This window comes from Geospiza fortis, unplaced genomic scaffold (genome assembly GCF_000277835.1).
Source record: "Geospiza fortis unplaced genomic scaffold, GeoFor_1.0 scaffold237, whole genome shotgun sequence".
NCBI classification, from domain to species: Eukaryota; Metazoa; Chordata; class Aves; order Passeriformes; family Thraupidae; genus Geospiza; species Geospiza fortis.
In genome coordinates this window covers 7609939-7632980 of record NW_005054319.1, presented here as the reverse complement: position 1 = coordinate 7632980, position 23042 = coordinate 7609939, and the positions used below count along the sequence as shown (strand labels likewise).

General features: G+C 40.0%; 1 protein-coding gene across 1 annotated transcript in view; it reads right to left on the bottom strand.

Moving 5' to 3' along the window:
* GRIN2A (glutamate ionotropic receptor NMDA type subunit 2A) overlaps positions 1 to 23042 on the bottom strand; it is a 145066-nt gene that overhangs the window by 15995 nt on the left and 106029 nt on the right. Inside the window, exons 7-9 of the mRNA XM_005420433.3 lie at positions 20105 to 20230; positions 17339 to 17568; positions 11978 to 12138 (exon numbers count right to left, since the gene is read on the bottom strand). Of these exons, the coding sequence (XP_005420490.1) occupies positions 11978 to 12138; positions 17339 to 17568; positions 20105 to 20230 (517 nt within the window). The remainder of the gene's footprint in view (positions 1 to 11977; positions 12139 to 17338; positions 17569 to 20104; positions 20231 to 23042) is intronic.

Sequence of the window (23042 nt, the reverse complement as noted above, 5' to 3'; positions counted from 1 at the left end):
CCAGGCACTGCCAGCTCTGCCTGCTGAGCCCCTGCAGAGGCACAGAGCAGCGCCTGCAGCTCTGCTGGAACCTCTGATGGGCTGCAGCCGACACAGCTTGGCACAACACTGCCCACCAACAGCTGGGGCCTGTCTCCATGGAAAGGCAGCTACAAAAATAAATGTACTGTGGCACAAACAGGTACAACAGCATCAGCTTCTATTACATTCTATCAGGATGCACCAGTTGTGAATTCTGTTGCAATGAAGTTTTGGAGTCACGCTTGCTACCAAGCTTAAATCAGTTTATGTTGATAAAGCTTTTCATTTATACCCACAGAATGGAGAAGGAGCTAGACATATCACATTCTGACTACTAACAGAAAAAAAGCTCCAAAATGCATATCATAATTCCAAGTTTATTCATAAATAATCAATCAACAGAACCCTCACTTTTTCAGAACTCTAAATCAGATTCCAAAAATGTGGCACTGAAGAAACCTGTGTCTATCTCACATTAAACCAAGAGGAATACCAGGAGAGAATTAAGTTGTTGGATTTTGCCTGCTGTCACGAAAAAGGGAAATTCCTGTAACTAATTACTGTTCTTTATTGCTTTCCTTCCAGGATATTTATCCCAACAGTCACCATTCAAGTCATCTAATTGAAATTTAGTGAAGTGGTTAATTCAGAGTAGAGGTGGTTCATGCAATAATTAAAAAAAAATAGTTGGGCCATCAGTTCTTCTGCTTTTCCTCTCTTCCCTAAAATTCAGTTGGTGCAACCTTCAGTTTAAAAGATTAGCTCCACCAATGCTCAAAATCTGGTTTTCTCCTTCCTTTGAATGGATTATTTAATATGCAGAAAAATCACTAAACATGTGGCAGGCAATGTCACAAATTCAACCCATAAATAAAACATGGGTGGCTACCTGGCACTGGGGGTAATTAAATTGGAAAGAGTCAAGAGGGTGCTGGGGCACTGCCCAAGCCTGCAGCCCTCAACATAAGATCAGAGTTTTCTAAATGATGGGCTCTGATGCAGCAGAGACAATCTTTCTTTGTATGGAGAGCAACAACAAAAATCTGTGTCCTTTGGGTGGGCTCACAGTGGGAAAAAACCTCACAAACCTGCTTGCTGTACCCTCAGGACATTGTAGCTTTTCTGATCTACAGCAGACAATTACCAAAATCAATACAGCCCAGCCTCACTGGCTGACATTTGCAGTTATCTGTGGGGAAGGAGGGAAGGAAGGAGGGAGGGAAGGAAGGAAGGAAGGAAGGAAGGACTCTTCCCCTCCCAGAGGATGCTCACGGCTCAGGGACTGGGAGGTATTGCTCTCTCCATGGGTACAGACACTGCTGCAACCAGACAACTTCAAACACACTCTGGAATCTGTCATCTGTTTATTCTGGGATTTATAGTTTTGCAATGCAAGCACATAAAACACATGCTGCTAAACACAGAGAAAATATAAAGAGTCAGCTATTCTTCTGTCAAAACAGCCTCAGTCAGAAACACAAAGGAAGAAGATCTCTTTGCTAAAGACTCCAGGGCAAAAGCCTTGTGCTGCCTCTGAAATTACACTCTTCACATGCAGTTTGCTTCCTTAGTTACTGAGCACTGCAGTAAAACCTTGGGACAGAAAGACAAAGCACAGCCAGAGCTTCACTCACTCGCTGTGGAAGTGCCTCCCCAGCTTCCCAGGAGTCTGGGATCAGTGCAGTGCTCACACATGGAGGATGCAGAAGGCTTTACTTTTGAGGACTTTTTCTATTCTGCTTCTCTAAGGTCACAACAAATCCCATTACACGAATCAATTTAAAAACATGAGGTACTTTCCTGACAGATGCTGAGAGCTGAAGGTTCTGCTGTCAGTCGCTGCCCAATGTCTTAACTGTAAATCAAAAATTGATTGCCCTGAAAAACACTTGGTGTCCACAAACACAAACTTATATTCACAATATATTTTCTGCATTTCCAACATAACTCTTATAACCTCTCAAGGCTTAATCATCTCTTCATCGTGCTGATTACAGAAGTACTGTTCCTGCAAAGCTCCAGAACACACTGTGCCCCTGCAGCGTGGGCAGGGAGGAACAAGCCCCAACTGAAGAGCTCAGATTTTAGGGCACCCAACTCTTCCATCACTAGGAGGTGAATTTCTGGCATTCCAAATTTTTAAGAACTTTCAGATAACTATAAACATTTCTCAATTAACGTTTCCAAAAATGGAGACAGCAAAATCTGGGCAAATCCACAAATGTGACCCTTTTTGAGCAGTTTGCAAAGCTGGCAGCTAGATCAGCCCTGAAGGAAGACAAGGCAGGGATGTGTGCAGGCCAGAAGGCTGCTGGGAACACAGAGGACTTTCCTTCCTGCCATGTCTGTGTGGGGAAAGCCACAGCTGCTGTTTTGCTGGGCTCTGATGGAGCACCAGGCTGGGTGCATGGCAGGGACTGCCGGACACAGGAGCCCATCCTTGTCTTGTCATTCTCCAGGCAGGACTGGGAAGCCTGGACCTCCAGCTCTCCCTGTTCTTTCTACAGAGACTGGCAAGCCCCAGGTGTTGGTTGTTGTGGCAGGAAAGCCACGGTGCCACTGGGGTTACACCCTGAGTGCAGAGCAGCCTCCCCACGCCGAGCACAGACCCTGCACCCAGCGAGGCTCAGAGACCCCTGCGAGCCTCAGCCACGCACAAATTCACAACTGTCAGCTCAGTGCAGCCTCACCAGGGAGTGAACAGCTCTGTCACATTGTGGAGGTTTGAATAAACTGGTAAGAGATATTAGAGAGCTGAGAGAACTGCCAAAGCTGGAATGCCAAAGGTTCATAACTGCCATGAGCTGGTCAGACAGGCCAGGCACCTCCAGCCAGTGCAGGAGAGCAGGACCACAGAGCTGGTTCATCTGAGCTGCAGGCAGGTCTGCAAACCTCCTCACAGCTACTGCAATAATCTTGGCTAGCTGGAAAAATAAGCAGTTTAGAATATTTATATAACAATCACTACAAAGGCAAATGTCCTTCATCGAGCAAGCACCAAGAGAAAAGGCAATGGGGAGATTTTATCTCATAGCATCAGAGAACATCAGGTGGTATGAAATCATGAACTGGAATAGTTCTAGAAAAACCCAAAAGGACATTACTGAATGTAATAATTTGAAGTGGGAGATATGTGAAAAGTAAGCGTGGACAATCCCATAACTAAACATTTATGATTCATCAAGAAGGATAAGAATTGAAAAATCAGAACAGTTATAGCAAAAATTCATTCTCAAGCATTGCTGCACACATGCAAAATTGCCTTTGTAGAGAAAATTTAAGTCAGAGAAAAAGGTACAGAAAAGCAATTTCAGAAAAGTTGAAAACGCTTCCCTATAATTTTCCCCATCTTTATTATTGACACAACTTTTCATAAAATTCCTCTGATGAAAACTGAAAAGGAAGACAAGGCAAGTGCTCCTTTATTAGTCACTTCTCCCTTACAACAGAATTATAACACAATTGAAAAATGTTCCTTTGCTTCCTTAACCAGGTACATGATCCTTCAATGACTTTGTTCTCTTGATGGAATGAGAAGTAAAAATCTAAAATGCCAATCTGCTCAGTAGTTCTGGAGCCAAAGTGACATTAGGCAAAAAAAAAAAAAAAAGAAAAGCTGTTGACTTAAGGCTGGATTAAATTTAAGCATATATTTTTGGAGATCATCAATAGCAGTGTTGGGAAAGCAGCAAGTACAAATATACTGTCTGTAAGATCTGATGGGTTTATGTCATAAACTTTCATTTCATCCCTACTTTCCCCACAGAAGGGATAAAAGAAAGTGTGTCAAGAGTGAACAATGAGGGAGAGCATCATTTGTGTCTCTGTGTCCTGGGGATCCAGTGCTGAAAGGTCACTGTGGAATGGCACAGCAATCAAAGGGAAAGAATGCTGCTCTGAAGATGAGGCTCCCATGAAAGTCTCTAAAGTGACACTTTGATACTGCTGGAGCAAAAGCAGATATTTAACCTTTAACATGAAGGACTGTTGATTCCTCTGACACAGTTTTGACTAAAATGCATTTCAGCTTATCTGATGCACTTCATCACCAGCAGTGACTTTATCTTTCAGTACACATTCAAATGGTTCCTCACAGAACTGAACTTCACACACACTGAGTGGATTTCTTGACATCTTGATATTGCCAATTCATTAGGGGAAAATTGAACAACCACCCCCTGCAACAACACAGGTCAGCAAAGTATAACCCAGTTCAATGATGAACTCACGAGCACAGAACCAGCTTTCAGCTTTTCTCCCAGCTTAAACTATCCTCACTTCAATATTCACACAGGAAGCACAGACCAAATTTGAAAGAGCAGGTTCTGACAGACATTAACAGCACCATGAGAGGCTGTGGAGGCTTCACTTCACCTGCCAGGGCAACCCCAGGTGCCAGGAAATCCATGGAGAGCCTCCCTTGGCTGTGGTTACCTGAATGGGCACGTTCACCCTCCTCACTCACAGGAGCTCCCATCCACCACCCCTCTGCCCAAACACCTTCCCAGTCCCTGTAACATTTCCCTTAGCAACAGAGTAATGGAAAATTTAGTGTGCCTTTATGATTAATTTATACAATGGAAGATTGTCCCACTTCACATCTCAGAAGCCAAGCCAAGAAGTTTTTGCAACGCATCAGTTTATCAAAACACAAAACTTGAAGAGCTGAGTGGGGGGAATATATTTTTAGATTAAAGATTTTGTCCCAGTTACAATAGCATAATGAAGGATAAATTCAGCACAGCTCACCAAGTACCTGATCTCAGCCCCAAATGAAATGAAGGCTAAAACTCAGAATAGCTTCTGAAAAGAATAGGGGTTAGATGGCACACAGTTACTTCCACCTGTTCATTTTATTTCCAGGCTACTTGTAATATTTAGAGATATTAGATAACAGCATTACCTTAAAAAGTTATAATGCAGACAAAGGAAGTGATCTTAGAAAAAAAAACAAAACCACAATCAAAAAAAAACCTCCAGAAGAGCACTCAGGTACTGAATAAAGGAATTGGAAATAAATTACTAAAAATTATTTTTTCCTAGAGGCAAGTTTCTATGCATCAGGTGAACAGGGGAAACAGGGTTGTTTGTTTCTCTTTCTCTAAAAAAAAAAAAATTTGCAAAAGAGGCAGTCTTCTGGCCAGGAAGAAATTCCTGAAAATGTAAGAATTACAAGACCATGAGAATAACTGCATTTCCTGAAAGGACAGCAAGTTATGGGGAAGGAGGAATCAGCCACCAGAAAAACTGATGCCAGAAAGTCCTGCCATGAGTGGAAATGCCACAGGAGTCTTTAAGTCTGAGCTGGCAGCTTGCAGTGCTGAACTCTGCTCACTTCAGCAGTGAAATGAAAGCTGTGCTCATTCAGCCACACACTCCTTTTAAGATACTAGATTTCAGAATTGATACTGAAGAGGTCCCTCTGAAAAATATTCCTAGATGGAACAGCAAATTTAACTGTTTTCACATCTCTGCAGCCCTCTAGCACAGGCAGCAGCTGCCCAGTTGCAAACCAGTTTTCCAATTCTTAGCTCATGTGGCTACAGCTGGAACACCCACTGGAAATCATTCCCTGCAGAGCACAATGCCAAAATGAGCACTAGAGTGAACACTGAAACATATATTAGATTAAACCACCACAGAAAGCATCATAATGTAAATTGAAATTAAGTTACCCCAGCCATCTGATGCCAAATTAAATGAAGTTATTGATTGCAGAAGTTGTCGGAACTTGGTCAGCCAGGAGAGAAAATCCTGAATGGGCCAAACTGTTTAGCAGAGATTTTTTTTCACAGAAGGTCAGGAAGAAAACAGTTATTCACATTTTAGCTCCTTCAGACAGTTTTAAGGAAAGTGTATTTGTGTTTGTACAATAATTTAGCGCTTACTGTCAAAATTGATGGTGGTAAGTGGACACCCTGGAGCACAGCAAACATCTCCCTGCCCATCCCAGGTAGTTCAGGATCTGTGCTCACTCCTCTTTGGATGTTTGCCCTGTGTTTTTATGATGAGAGCACTCATACATGGGGCTCCTTTCATGTATCATAGCAGCTATCCTGGGGGGTTGCAAGCAGCAAATTATTATGACTACAGATATCTCATGCTGCCTACAGGCCTTTTCCTTTCTCCCTCAAACACTCTTCAGAGTTAACCATCCCTGTTAAAAATTGGATTTTAACAGAGTTAACCATCCCTGGTAAATTCTTAAAAATCTGGTTAAAGATTTGGACATTTCTGTGAGTTCTGGTTGTAAGCTGCTATTGCATTCCTATGAGAACAATGAAGAATTTTTGAAATATATTTATGAATATATTTTAATGAAAAATTAAAATATATAATTTTTCTTTCAAACAGACAACTTCTCTCACAGCTTGCCCTCCTCTTTTAAGGTGAAAAGGTATGAAAGAACAAAAACTAGGAAGTTTTTCCTTTGGTGAAAGTTTTGATGATATTTTTTCTGTAAAAATAAACCAAAAATATTGAAATTGGTTTTGCATTGAAGTGGAGAGATGTCAGCTGGCTGCCTAAAAGACAAGTTGAGTTTGACTTTAACTTTAGGCACATCACCACTTAATTGGCAGTCCTAATTAGCAGCAGCACCTGCTGGACACAATCCCAACTGTGCTGCAGCTGATGGAATCAGGGATGTTTGCCTCCTGGTTATGCCTGTGCCACGCTGCAGAGGCTGCCAGCTCAGCCTCTGACCTGCTTGTATTTGTTCAACAAATAACAGAGTGTGTGAGGCTGTGAATTGGATAATTTATAATCACTGTGAGAGCAACAAAAATCCAATTCAGGCCAATAAACTCACAGATGGGGTTAAAAGGCCATTGGGGCCTTCTGGGGTCTTCTCGTGCACTCTCTCTGCTTAGTGCCATAAGATTCTATAAAACATGTTAATAATCATGTTCTTTTCACATGGGAGAGTGGGCTTGCAGGGAGGAAATAACTCCTCATGCCATTTGCACTGCTTCCAGGTGTTTCTGCTGGCATTGTACCTTGTCATTAAAGGATGCTGAGGATACAACCATCACGTGTCCCTGTCAAAGTGACAGCTCAGGACAGCCTGCAGGCTGAGAGCAGCTCCTCAGGGGCAGCTCATAAATCATGGGGATGTAACCCTTCACATCTGGTAACCCAGCACAGCTGAGGCCATCCCTGCTGTGGCTGTGGCAGTGCAGCCTTTCCCAGCAGCTCTGTAATTCCATCAGCATGTCACAGAGGACATGGGAATAAGGTGTTCAGCTGACGTGAATCAACACAAGCACTGCTGTCTTTAACAGGAAGGCAGATGAAGTCCCAAGTAAACTTTAGCATCAAATCCCTGAGCACACAGTCACAGCTGTGGCTGGCAATAAAAGCTGTAAAGCACTCATGACAGCCAGGGGATCTGCAGCTGCTTGCCTGGGGAACACCAGGGACTCATTCCTGCAGCTCCCTTGAAAGGAAGTGACGGGCAACAGGCAAGCAAACAGTTCCCATTTTATCCCTACAGTAAAAAGAGCCTCTCCCAATTAAAATTTCTCATTTCAGCCATTAGCAGTTAAATCCCAGACTATATGCCACTGTAGATGTGCTGCGGCAAAGGTGAGAATGTGAAATGCATTTCCAGTTTATTGCCATTGCAATTTCTCCTCTTGACAGTTTTACTGCCACAAATAGAAACACTGCGTGCAAACTCAAGAGCTATGAGCTCATACAACCCACACCAGAGAGCTGCCACTGGAAGGATGCTTTGCCTGCAAAAAGATAGTATTCTTTAACTATAATCTCTTCAGGAAAAATGTAGCCAGGCAAACAGAAGGAAGCACTGAGAGAGCCACTGCAAACATAACACAATAATTAACGACTTCCTATTTGGGAATTTATTCTCTCTTCAAAAAGCACAATCAATAGGACCTGTCCCTCTGGTACAGAGGGTTCTAGAAATGTAGATCAATTAAATGCAGCACGGACAGAAATGCTTGCGATGCATTTTCAAGGCTGTATTTGATCAATAAACGTCTCAAGAGCTCAGAGGAGCCTCCATGGCTCTGGCAGAGCTGGGCACTCCCACCAAGAGCACATCAGCTAATGCCTTACAGACCCTGCTCTCCTGAGCAATGCTCAGGGCAACAACTGCCATCTCTCTTCTCATTAAGGAACAAAAACCTGCAGAAGCCTGAGCTGCTTGGTCCTGCCTAAGGAACAATCCCAAGCTCTGCACGTAGCACAGCACATGTGGACCACCTGATCCCTTAAATGCATGAAATTTAGTCAAAAACACAAGAACACGTTTTGACAAGCTTATAAGATCAAGGTTGCTTTCAGTAGCGAACTGCTTTCAAGGAGGGACAATATTTTGAAAATTATTAAGTAGCACTTCAATAACAAGATCTTCCTTTTTAACAGGCCTGGTTGCAAACTGACACATTAAATTAATAAAATTCTGCTGTTCTTCAAATGGTATTTCAGCAGCTTCCTGAGAAACACATCTGTGAATCTCAGAAATAAGACCCTAGTGACAAGAGATGGATATTACTGAGTCTTCACAGAATTTTTTTTAAGATCTTTTCAGAAACAAAGGTTGATTTTGTATCAAAGAGAAAAAAACAATAAAGCTGATAACTTTGCCTTCGCCCCTGATGGCAACAAGCTGCAGTGAACCCCTATGGGGATTCACCTGAGGGAGCAGGTATAATGTCAATGTCAGGCTAACACAAAAATCTCATTGCCACTTTGATTTGCAGCATTTCCCAGGTGATGATCTCAAACATTTCTGATGCTAATTGAACAAGATAGGTCCAAGCCTATTGGCCATGCAATGAAGTTGCTTGTTCTAATTAAAAAAAACAAAGGCAGATGCTTTCCTTGAACATTAATTTCTGAAACAGTACCAGCCTCACCTCTCAAAGATGAAAGCAGAAAGGGGCTGGGTTTTTTCAAGGCTTCCCAGATGCAGATGTGAGCACATTCACCTCTGCATGTACAGCAATGCTCCAACATAAGCCTTATCTAACCCTTACACCTGACCAGGAAATAAAGGCAGGAATACCATTTATTTTATATATATTTCTATAAATCTATCCACATTTCTCCCCCCCCATTAGCAAGTGGACTGAAGCAGCTGATTTTCCACTTCTTGAAAGAAAGCAAGATTTAAAAAAACCCAAACCGAACAAAAAACCACAGCAGTTTGGTTTTTAATTTGTTTTCAGAAATCTGCGCATCTGAAATTTTATGTTTGTTCTCTTCCTGCTTTCTCCTTCTAGTTCAACTCAGTAACATTATGTATTAAACACAATGATCTCAAAGATCAAGATATTTCCAATACATCTCAAGATGTTAATGCTAATTAAAGTTGATCAAAAGACTTTGTTTGAGACACAGGAAAATCAGACTGAACAGTGACAAGATGCTACTTTATCATTTCATTTTCTTTGGATCACAAGGGCCACATATATGGCATTATTCAGTCATTAAGCATTGCTTCACTGCTGGTGTTTTTTCTCCACCTTGAAATTAGAATCAAACACTATACAAAAGTAATTAAAAGGGACTAAACCTCATGTCTCCAATTAAGCAAAAGTAGTTTTTAAAGTGAGATTGGAAACACAGGTTATACAAACACTCTTCAGGGATAACACAGTTCATATTTATTTTAACTCACAGCAGCAATTATCAACCAGATTCTTTGCAAGTCCTTCTCAGTCTACAGACTATGACTAACATTATCAGAGAGTTCATTTTCAAAAAGCTGTGCAGAAGCAGCAAGTCTTACCATGGATAAGGGAAGTTTTGCTTGTTGTATCCCCAAGGATGAGTATGAAAAACCAAAAATAATGATAAAAGCGCAGGAATAGTTTTGGAAAGAGCTAAAGATGAAAAGAGACAAATTAGCTGTAATAAGGTGACCAGAACACACACACTGAAGAGGAAAATAGAAATTATATATTTGCTTGGAAGCAGTTTGAGGAAGAAGAGATGAGTCATCCTCAAAAGAGCCATAGAAACACAGACTCCATGGGACCAGATGTACTAAATATCATGGAATTCAGGGAATCAGGGAGGGAAGGAAGTTAAAGATGTCTCAACTAGGCTTCATCAAGTTTAGTTAAAGATGAAAGTGCAAATTTCTCATGGAAGAGAGAAAGAATTTGGTCAACGAAATCATGAGGAGGAGAGAAAGAAGATACAATTCTGAGGATTGTATGCTGAGGAACAGAAAATTTGGCACAAAAAAAGGAAAAATTGTTTTTGAAGAATATGAGTCTGAAAGCAGCTGACATCCTGCTGTTCAATCCTCCTGCAGGTGCCACCAGACAAAATCCCAAGGAGCACAGCTGGAGGCAGCAGTTACTTGTATTGACCCAGAAGTTGATTTGTTCCATCTGCTACAGAAATATCAGTCAAGGGTAGCAAGGCAGACACCTGGGGGCATCCACACAGAGAAATCACTCAGAAGAGGAAAGAAACTTCAGCAGGGGAAAAGGAATCTGTCAAAAATGAATAGCTGATGCTGTCAAAAGGAGCAAAGCTCTTGTGAAGGACCATCAGCTGGCCCAGAGCAGCCAGCCTGAGTTTCAGTGAACATCCTGAGCAGCCCTGCAGTCAGGTTGGCCCCCCTGTTTTCACACTTAAGTGTCTGAGGAGTGGCCTGATTTTCAAGCTAACAGCAGATTTTCAGGGCTTTCAGTAGCACAAATGGCTGGTGAAAAGTACAAGCAGTATACATCCCCTAAATAAACTGTCCATCCAACAGAACAAGTCCTGCAAACGGCTGAAATCAGGACATCTCCTTCTTCAAAAACTCCCAGCAAGAAAGATAGGATCCATCTGTCTATGTCTAATGCATAATTCATCTGTCACCCAGGAAATGTGACCTGCCCAGGCTGGGTGAGAGCAGGAGCTGCAGCCTGGCAGCCCCTGGGCAAGGCTGGTCTCACGCTATGTCACACATCTGGCCTGGCATGGCACAAACCAAGCTGGGCAGTGCCAGCTGAGAATGCCTGCAGAAATGAGGGCACACTGAGTCCAGACAGCAGCAAGGAGACAGGACATGGAAGAGAAATAAGCAGCTGGAAGGATAACTTTTTAAAGGAGTCTTCATTCTAAGGAAAGATTCTGGGATTTCAAGGTGTTTTGCTTAATTAATACATTATACTCCCATACAGGTTTGGCAGAAGAGGAGTAAAAATTAAAAGGATAAATAGTTCCCCAAAAAGGATCAAACCAGGGTATTTCAATATAGAAAGAAACATGTCCTGTGTTCACCATAAATAAGGAGAGATGTTCCGTGAAACAGCCCCTAGAGTACATATACTTAAACCCACTAAAGTAACTTCTCACCTCAAAACAAAACCTAAAAAGCCTATACTGAGAAATTAATATTATTACTGTATTATTAACAAATATAATCATGTTGCTATCAAGCCTAAATGTTTAGAGCTAGCAGATTCCTGTCACCCAGATGAATAATGATAGGAGCAATGAGTCATTCTCATACCTCTGAAGGATTAAGAATGGAAATTTGTCTTTGTCCAAACAGGCAGATTGGGCTACTTCAGAGAGAAAAGGAGGGATGGCACTCAAGACTAAACCTCAGATCTTAAGAAAGAAGGAAAATAATATTTACCAGAATATTTACCAAGATTGTCAGAAGCAGGATTAGGCAGCACTGCAAAGATAACAAGAGACTGTACTGTCTTCAAATTCAAGAAACATTAATTCTGCCCTTTGAAACTACTTCTCACAGGACATTGAAGCTACCATGTAATTCTAAAACAATCACAGAAATCACAGTCAATCATTTTCTTTTTTGATAACTGTACAGTGCAGCTGGGGGGGAAAAAAGCACCACGTACCACACAGCAGCCTGCCATCAGTCTGTTCAGTACCACAGAAAGTACAGATCAATAGTTCCCTGTTTCTGAAAAGTTTACAGCATTCTTTAAAAACCATGGGAAAAATAACTCACCCAGTTTTCAAGCTGACCAAGGCATCCTCAACTCCTTTCTGGTTAAACTTGGTCATGTAGAGGTGCATGTCAGGGTAGTTGTTCCGGATATTCCTCTCAGTGCTTCCATTTGGGACCGTCCCAAACCGAAAAGGAGGTGAATAATCATGTGGCCTTTGAAACTGGAGATAAAGGGGATAAACAAAGTGTTTCAGGCATCCAAAACGTGAAGAAGGGCAACTTCAGGATGAAAAGGACAGAAGTTGTGTAAATCGCTTCAAATTTCTTCTAGGCAAATGCTGTGGGTCAATTCAGGTCTGTTATACCAGAAACTGTCTTCACACTAACTGAGCATAATCTACATCCAAGGTAAAACCAGCTCCATTTTGCCACTCAAATGTGACTCTCTCCCATGCTTTGCAGTTTGACAGGACAACAGAAACTGGAGCAGATCCTCACCTGCCAACATCTCTCCAGGGAACACAAACACACTGGTAAACTGCAACCAAAGGAAAAGAGTATTTTGTTGATAGTAATTTCCCACTTCCATCTCAGCTGGGACATTGTGATTCCCCATTAGGAAGATGGGAAAAGGATCACCCACAGTACTCTGCAGGGAGCCCCAGTCCTGGAGGGTGCCAGGGAGAGGCAGAGTGGGGGAGTTTCCTTCCACCCATCATTGCAAGGGAATACAACCTCTTGCAGCTTCCACAGGGGCTCAGAACTCATAGGTTGATATGAGATGGGCTTCTGGAGCTCCATACCTGTAATCCTAGTCCCTATTCAACCCTACCATTTAAAACTATGAACCATTTGCTTGAGGACATACAGGTTCATTCTACAATTTTACTTTCTCTATCATTATTGCATCAGCACAGATGAACCAGCCAGGGGGGATCTGCAAAGGAATGGCAATAGCTCAGGGCATACTCAGGCTTCACACTCGGCAATCCTTCAAATAATCTCACATAAATTTTTTGCTAACAGATCTGAAAACTTTCTATGCACCTTTTCAACACCTTCCTTTAAAACCCAAGTGACAATTTAGGATGAAAATGTCTCTTTAAGAAACAAATGGAGAAGGTCACTCAGATTAGAGGAACTATTGGCTAATGAGGAAATTGAATTGAGCATTGATAAAAGCAGTCACCCATGAATTCCACTCCAAATGCACTCTGTTTTTATTGCTGAAGTTAGAAGAGCAATCTATATATCCTGTGCTGCAAGAGATGCCTAATATGTATACAGCTGCTGATTCCATTGGGGCTCCATATGAAATATTTCTCTTTTTAACAGTTGGTCCCAGGGCATCAAGAATTCCCAAGATCCAGTGCCAATTTGCAAGGAGAATACAAATGGGTTTATACAAGAACTGGGAGTATTTTCAATTCCATCAAACCTTGACTGTGAAATTATTGCAGCAACACCATTTTCTTATTACAGAACTACAATTAAATACTTCATTTTAATTAAGCATATTTTGACAAAGCATAAAGGAATGAACTCTATTTTTCTCTATTTGTTTAGCTAACAGATGTCTTACTTTCCTCATTTTCCCTTTTCAGAGCTTTACTGTTTAAATTATAACTTTGCTACTACTTTTACACATAGTAATTGACCCATGCACCAAAATTACACTGTACACTACTCATGATTCTTAGTCTATATTTGCTATCTCCCTTTCTGAGTTTATTATGCAGCACTAAAACAAACCCTGCTTTTAAATATATGTCCAGAGATTCTACTGATATAAATGTAGGTTGCTATGAACTTTATTTAAATCTAGAGATAATGTGTCTCTGATGTATTGAGATGGCTTCATGTGTCTCCTAAATTTGCCAGTCAATAGAACTGGAAAAAAATAGAACTGCCAATTTCAGGACCTGTAAGACTTGCTGCTCCTTATATTGCTGGATTTTTTGGAAATTCAGCTGTTGGGAGCATTCTGCAAGCTCAGTTCCCATTATAGCAGGGGAACTGGGGGAGAATTGGGGGAACAGGAGCATTAGGGTGGAGTATTCTGGTGATTTCAAAATGGAGTTTGTTTTTAAATAGTCTCACTTTTCAAAAACATTCATATTAATCCAGGATGTTGGCAGGCATTTCCTCTCATAGGAACAGATGAAAGAATTAACACATCTGTTCAAATTGAACTTTCATGGAAGACAAAAATATTTCTGCAGAATACAAAGATGAATCAAAAGCCCAAGTTCATTCAAAAGTCACAGAGTTAAAAAGCAGATTAATAGTTCCAAACCCATCTACAGCCTGGAATTTCTTGGCACCAACCAACAAATTTTATCACTCACGAGGAGATTATTTTTGAAACCATCATCTGCTACTATACTGCCTGCTCACAGACTACTTGTAAAGAAGAAAGAGGTCTAAATCTTTTTACTAACACTGCACTCATATCTGAGATGAATAAAGCTTTCATCAATAATATTAAACTTATATTCTCTGAACTGCCACGTCCTGGAGAAGCACACAGGACTGTCACTGTCTGTGACTGCAGCAAAGATCTCTGTGGCAGGCAAGAGACAAGAAAGGGGGAAAAAATCAAGGCTCTACATGCATTCATTTTCCCTAAAGCCCCATGATGAGAAACAAAATATGTCATGTTTGCTGGGAAATAATTTTCTTCCAAGACATTTTATGAAATACTGATCTTTTAAATCATGGACAGAACTCTTGAGCTGAATGCACAAGGCCCTTGTTTGAGTCATAGTGGAGAGATCTACTGTTACTCTGAAGAGTGACCAATTCATTGTTGTCTCCCCGTGCTCTGCCACCCTACACAACTGTGGCAGATGGCAACACAACTCCACTATTTTTCTTTTATTTTTTCTATATGCCTTAATAAAACTGGAAATTTCATTAAGTCAGCAAAGTGATCTTCCAGAAACATTAAATACTGACTTAATTTAAAGATTTACTGCTTGCCTGAAAAGGCTGGTGTTGAGAGCAGCTGTTTGTTATTGTTCTGGAGTCTTTTAAGGGAACTGTGGGAAATGCTACTAAAATACTAGAAAACAGTAAATAATCTCCTGCCTGTCAGTGGCATCATCAAGGTTTGCTGTTAAAGCTGAAGAGAAGCTCCTGGACCATGTGTATGTGAGGCAGAACCCCAGCAGAACAACACCCCGTGAGACAGCTCTGTGCACAGCTACCTACCCTCCTTCAGCAACTTTTCCGTTTCATTGCATGAAATAGGCACAAAAGGTCTCAAAAGTACAAAAGCCACGAATTTCAGTCTTTGCTGGATACTTTGGACTCATTTTCTGTACCTTTTGATGAAGACAAAGCTTTTGAACTTCTATTACATACACAAGAATGTCAAAATATAATTTTCCTCTCATTTGCTGAATCATTTGAGTTTATGAACACCCACCCCTCCCAACTCCAGAACAGGCTGTGCCATGGATTTCTGGGTGACACTCTGATGATGTGGCATTCACAAATTCATTAGCAACATTTCAAGGGATGAGGAAAGAGGTCTTAGAGCATCAAGGGGTAAATAACACATTATCATCACATCAGCAAATCTGGTGAACCAGCTGATAGAGTGCAACAAAATTCCTGAATGGGACAACAGTGAGTGCTGAGGGTCAGGGGTGGCTGCTCAGAGAAAGGGGGATTTTTCCTGATTTTCACACCCCAATATCTGTAAATGGAAACACTTTGTGGCACTGGCAGTACAGCATTGACAGAAGAGCTTGACTCCTCAGGTATGGCAGTGGGAAAAGTGGGAGAGAAGAATAACAAATTGATTTACCAGCCCAGAAGTGGGGTTTGGGTTTTTTAATTATTGTAAAAAATTTAGTGAACTTTTAGGTATTAACAACTCAAAATTTATTATACCCACATTTCTGGCCCTTGCCTGTGACTGCTTTGCTTCCTGCAAAGGTCAGAGCTCTGTACTGAACTGTATAAACATGGCAAAGAGGGGAAAAAATAATTTAGCATCAATCAGATTACATTGTCATAAATTATCCCAATTATTGGTTTTTTAAAATCCAAGAAACCTCAGGATTGAGGGGGAGGCAAAACCTATGTATGACAAGAAGAATGTTCTGAAATAGTTCATTGCTTTTCTGGAGTTCTAACTTTTTTAATTTAATCAGAAAAGGCATGGCTTCCCTGCCTTATATCTACATGCTTCAGGCACAAGTTTGAAGAACCAAAAAATAGAAACAAAGGTGGCAGATCAAATAAATGATCAGCAGACCACACAAGAACAGATGGTATTTTCTGATTCAAGTATTTTTCTATTTTTATTTTGCTTTTTGTGGAAACAAAATCCTACTTAGCAGTCAGAATAGAAAAAATGACAAAGCTAAGGAAGTTATTAGGCAAAAGCCAGAGAACAGGAGCTGACATTTCCAGCCCTGTGGCAAAGAGCCAGAGAGGAGGGGAAGGTGAGGGTCGGTCACACCTGAGCCCACTGCTGTGCCAGGTGAAGGCAGAGCCTGCCAAAACCCAGGGCCCAGGAAAATGCTCTGTTCTTCCTCACCAAATGCTCTGTTCTTTCTCACCAACAAAAGAAAGAGACATTTCTCAAATTTTCTTTTTTTTATCCCCAAGAGAGAATGCCATTTATCTGCCTCTTCTAAGAATATTATCTTAAAATAGAGGGATATTTAACAGTCTTCATGCTCTTTCAAAGGTTGTGTGACAACACAGTTAAATGAAAACAAAACTATTATCATTTTTTGTTTCTTTTTATCTTTCCTCTACCCGTGCTTGCTTTGATATACCAGGCAATCAATCAAAGGCTGGTCATAAAAGGAAGCTAAAACAAAAAAAACAGACAAGGCTGAGATGTTGCCTTTTTGGTTTGTTTTTAGTAACAATTTCCTTTATTTTCTGTCCTTTGAGAAAAAAACCCTTTGTGAAGTTGTCCCCTGGGCTATACTGTATTTCAATATTTCTTCTTAATGTCAATATTTAGTTTCATTTTCAAACAATTGGGCACAGACTTAACAAAAGCATGCCCTTCAGGTATCTTGTGCATATCCATCACAATAATTTTGCAAATAGACTTTTTCTATTAATATACTACTAATATCCCACAAAATTTTTCAAGCTTTTTATTTTGGTGAGGCATTATTTTTAACTAAGCACTAATTGATTTCTATCATAAAATAAAGGTAATTTTCAATTAATGCAGAATAGGCAACACAGAGATTTTGATATTTTCAGAAAACAGACTGATATTTTCATGCTTTGGTCTTGAGTTTGTTAGTAAAGTTTGCACTTGCACTCAGAAGGAAATCATCCAGTTTTAGTTCATTATCTTGCTCAGAGTTTTTATCAGGAAGTACAAATTTGTGGAAGGATTATGGAGAATGCACACTGACACCTTTTGAGCTGAATACCTACCTTTTTATCACTCAGCCCAGTCACTTGGTCAACAAATTCCTCTTGAATCATAAAGGCAGCTAAGTTGGCAGTGTAGCTGGCCAGGAAGATGACAGCAAAGAAAGCCCAGACTGACACCATGATCTTGCTCGTGGTCCCCTTGGGGTTCTGCACAGGCACGGAGTTGTTGAAGACCAAGCCCCACAGTAACCACACTGCCTTTCCAATGGTGAAGGATGGCCCATGGGGATCTGCAATTGCAAAGAGCACTAAAATTAAACCTTGCCAATATACCATGCAGGAACAACCCATTAGTCCCAGAGACATGGTTAGAAAATATTTATATACTCACAGGATTTACCATAGGTACCCCCCATTGCAATGACAACGAGTTCCACGTTTTTAAAACATAATTCAACATTTTTCTACGTGGCCTGTGGTTCAAAATTTTTAAGATGAAAATGAAAAGGATAGGTTTGGAGGAGAAGCAGGCTGGTGTGTCTCCTGCAGGAAGAAATGTGCCACAGCGTTGCCCTGTCAGTTTTCTGTGCCAGCAAACATGTGAAATGGAGAACTGGAGGTTTAAGTCTTAATGATTCAATTCTAGTACTTTTCTTACCCAAATTATTTTTATCATCTCCAGTCATCCAACATTATGCTTTTTGAACATTATGTAAGCATTTTTAAGATCAAAGTGTGTGAATGTGTCACCTACTTTTAAGCACCTTTGTACTCAGAGCATGAATCAGAAAGACAGAACAAAGGAGCCACCTCTATAGACAGGGAATTTAGAGCAAGCCAGGCTCTGGCTGCCTCACATGTTCAGAGTCAGTTCTGTGGCTCCAAATGTGTTGACATTCCAGGTAAAGTTCTGTCCCAGATAAGCCATTCTGTAATTTTGTTATTTCTATTTTGGGTCATCTTTTAATTCACCCCAAAGCTGGGGGTGGGCAGCACGCTGCCCCCAGGCTCACCCAGGGGCAGAAGTGAATTAACAATGTCATCATCCACTCCAAAGGCCCCATTTATGGAGCCCTGGGAGAACCAAGGGCAGTTATTCTCACCCAGCTCTAGGTAAGCACAGTGCAATCACACATTGCTCATCATCCAGACTGCCTGCACCCTCAGTGCAGAGAAACAGGCCTCCCCTGACTCTGACTCATTTGGCCTACTTATAATTATCCTTTTTTCACTTCAATTGCAATTTAGTCAATAAGCTCTGATGCAGAAATCTGTAACTTTATCTCCTTCCCTGCCCTGTCCCTTTATCCAAGGGGATGCACATTACAAATATAGACTTAGCTATTCATTTAAACTATAATTTATTTTAATAATAATTCAACAATTCTTAAAATAATAAAAGCCTAAGTGGGTATACTCAGTGCATGTTCTCGTTTCAGTAGAAATGCTCTCTAGTGCAGTGCAAATATTTCAAAATGCAGCCAAACTCTACATCTCAGATTATGCTCCTGCTCTGCAGCAGCACTAGAAAAACGGAGTGCAGTAAAATAAACACAATGCAGCTGACTGAAGGTGGTTTATGCAACTACCTTCTAGACATATTAAGGACTAAGCTGATAGAGGGATAATGTGCATTTTTCTGAGCAACAGTGTTACAGAAATTATATGCCAAGGGGGCAATCTAAAGTTCTGTTTATGCCACTGTTATGCCACTGGAGATTGTATTACCACTGAGATTCATCCTGCACAAAATGCCTAGGGAAATGAGAGATGATAATATTTTATTTTTTTTAAATATTCCAGGTTTGAAATTAATGGCAGCTGGATTTGTGGCAAGTCTTTAGAGGTAAATTGGGGTGGTCTAGTGCCATAACATGTCTTTGTAGCTGTAAGTGCACTAAATAATCAATTCAGGCACAGAATAGAACAGCCAAGCCCCTGGATCCCCAGTGTCTATATTCACCTTTGACTTCTCTTTTAACACAGTGTTTATTTCAGACAGAGGTTACACATTTACCATCTTATTAAAATGATAACATCATCTGAACATTACAATAATCCACTTTTTCAGGGAACAAGCCAGCCATTGTCTAGAATAAATCATTTGCTTTTAATAGTGCCCAGAACTGTGTTCACCAAGCTGGAAGATCTCTTGTTATGAAACAAGGCAAGAATGATTTAGAAATTTTAACAAAGGCTGCACTTTGAAATGTCACTGAAGAAATGGAAGGATGAGGGCATGGTGAGATATGGAATCCTCACTCGAGTCAAAGTGCAGCTTTCACTGAGAAAGAGTTAATATAAAGCTTGTCTGTTTTGAAAATGAAGTTTCTATAACTGAAGGTGCTACACAGAAAGGAGAGATGCCCTTCTGCCAGGAGCCTCATTTCCAGGCTAAGAGTTCTGATATTTACAGGGACTATACAGAACTATGGACAATGTAACTTCTATTTTTCAAACTGCCCAGCAGAGCACAGGATTTTAGGGAACTTTCTCTGAACTGGCCATCAATTTGTAATAGCCAGGAGTGGAACATATTTCACTGCTGACACTTTACAACTGATACCATGTACTAACAAACACTGCCTGAATAAAACTCTGATACCACTTACCCTGCTCCTTGTCTTTATTCCATTGAATAGGAATGATAAACATGAGCATATAAGCCTTCAAGAAATCATACTTTAAATGAAGAACATAAACAGTTTAATAGCTAATTGCATCATTTTATTCCTATGTTATGTTAGTTTTAAAAGATGGAGACCCAGGGATAGGAAATACATGATTTTTTAATAAACATGGAGTTGAGTAAAATGCAAATCTTACCTCTCCCTTGTGCTAAGTTCCTGTTGTATCCTACAGGACTAAAGTACTCAAATATAAAGACAGCCATGGCAGACACGATGAGAAGCATCACAAACATCATCACCCAGACAGAAGCACTAAAAGGCTCTGCAGCAAAACAGGAGAAACAGAAACACAGTTCATTAAACCAGTCACAGCACAAGAATTCTAATGTCCTCACCAGGCAAGCCCAGCAGCTTCCTTTACATTAGCTTTTTCCAACAAAACTGCTAGTAAATAACTAAGCCATAAATAATGAACTGCTGTTAGTATATATAGACAAAATCCATAAATTCAAAAGCTGAAATGTAAGTTGTAGTTAAAAACAAAAGGCTGCACACTTTTCTTTGATACTGAGTGACACAAAATTGGTTTGACTTGCTCCTTATTCAGTCCACAATCAGGTTCCTGTGTCTATTCATCCTGTATTATAGAAATTTATCAGCAGACTGGTCCAACCACTGTGACTGTGTTTCTGCAAAGCAAAAGCAATTAATCATATGTTTAATACATTTGGTAATTCAGGGAAGTAGACTTCTCTCTCATTTTCTATCCAACAAAAAGTGTTAGAGGAGGAAAGATAAATACTTGCACTCAAACTAAACACTTTTGTTTAAGGATTCTTTTCTCTCTGTGTTTACTTTTATCTAACAGCAATGAAGATGATCTTTTTATCAATTGCAACCGCATCCTTTTGAATGTCTCATTCTCATCTGGGAGCAAATTACTGAAATCAAAAGGGTTTATGGAAAATTGGATGTCAGTTTGAAAGACAGAAGAACCATAATTAAGAAAAGAAGTAGGTTGGAGCATAAAACTAGAAGCAGTTTCAAATACCAGACTAACCACCAACTTTTAAAAAGGACTCAATATTAATATCAAATATCATCTTTCCCAACCAAAGATTCTGTCATTTCAGGAGTCCCTGTGGTAGCTGCTTTGGTACAAGGATATCTCTAAGAAAGATTAGCATGGCAAACTAATATCTCTCTATCTGGCCAACTTATTTGGGGCACTTCATAAGTTGTGCAAATAAAGCAAGTGTGAGCATGCTCTGAAGTGTGAGAAAACAAATCTTAGTATACTATTTCTAATTGGGACAGAATCAAGAAACAATTGAAATTGCAGAAAATTTGTATGTTCAAATGTTGTGCCTGTTTTTGAAAGCCCAAGAAATTCCTCTCTTGTAGCTTTTTCATTCTTTGAATTTAAGATGAGAATCACTGAAACTTCTTCCCTCTCTGCAGGAAAGGACAATGACTGAGAGCTGAGATGTTCTAAGCCCAATCTGAGCCTTGCCCAAATTCAGGTGACTCACCTAGAATAGAATGAAATGTAATCATTTGTGCCCAAGCACAGAAAACCCATGAGATCTTTTGTCTTTGCTATGATTTCTTCAGAAATCTGTGACTTAGACAAGACCAAACAACAAATAGCCCCACTGGTGCTTTTGGATGGTAACTAAGGCAAGGCAGGGACATTTTAAACCAAACTCTTTTCCTCTTGCAAAGGAGCAGTATTTTTTCAATTAATTATTTTATTTTTAAGACAGGGTATGAGGTTCATTCAAATACTATAATTGTTTGTATGGGAGAGAATAGTAAGTTAGGAAAATAACAATTTGTAGAAGGCAGAGAAAGATCTATGTAGATGCAACAGGGAAGGGACATAATGTAGCCAAATACAGTCTAAAAAATATTTTCTGAATTCAGTTAGTAACTGGATTAAATTGGAATTCATGTAGAACCACTATAAAATTTTGACAGCATTCTCACAGAAGAAAGCAAGGCTGATAAAACCCTTATCAAAAGCAACAGTGTAGAAACAGCAATGGTAATTTGTCAAAATCTAAAGAAGGCAAAGGGCAAAACAAGCCAATGTACAAAAGCGAGCTATAAACAAGAGTTTAAGCAGAATTCTCTTTAATAATTTAAGGAGTCTGGTAATGAGGTGGTGAATTAATAGAAGCAATAGGAAAACAAAAAGCTATTTGGGATAGCAAGCAGTAAGATTGAACAAGTACACAATCAACTGAATAACAAAGTCCATCTTCCTGTCATATCAGAGATCCAATTACACATTCAGCACTGTGCTTTGATTCTCAAAGGACAGGAAGGGAACTTCCCTCAGGCAAGCAGCAGGTTTTAAAGGAATTTTCATTAAAGCTATAATATGGCAGAAAAAAACTAATATATGACTTGTTAGTGTATATTTCAAATGACTGACAACAGAGAATATCAAGCAAGGAAAAGATGTCTTTGAGTCCTACGTCCCACCACCAAAATCAAACTTAAGGAATACATTAAATAAAGAGAGGTATAGATTTTGTATTCCATCAATGCCTCCAGAAAAAAAAAACTGTCCTCACTTGTGAACTCTCCCTCTGAAAAATATAGAAATGGAGAGTGAGGTTTTACTTTATTTATTTGGTTTTTTAAATGAAGTTGAACCAAAACTCCACAGAATCATTAAAAAGTATTTGTAGATCTAGCATATATTATCTCTGGTACAATGTGAAAATGTTTTAACATGGATAAAACTCTCATTTGAAGGAGACACATGAGAATCAGAACACAGGAGATAACGAGGACGAGGCTGTCACAGCCCATCAGTTACTCAGATCTACTGGACACAACAACTGACTGGAAAAATCTAGTCACACAAAATCCTGCACTTGTCCACATTCATAGAAACAATTCACAAACCCAGATATTTCAGGAACTGTAATCAAGTGCTACTCTTTAAAAATAGTACTATATTTGACAGATTTTTTTAAAATCTTTTAAAAGTCTTACGTAAGATGACTCTATTCTCAGACAGTTATTTAATAGAAACAAAATCAGTCTGTGAATAAATTCAGTTATCTGCCTGATAGTATTTTGCAAGGCAAAACATTTTACTACTACGCACACCTCATCAA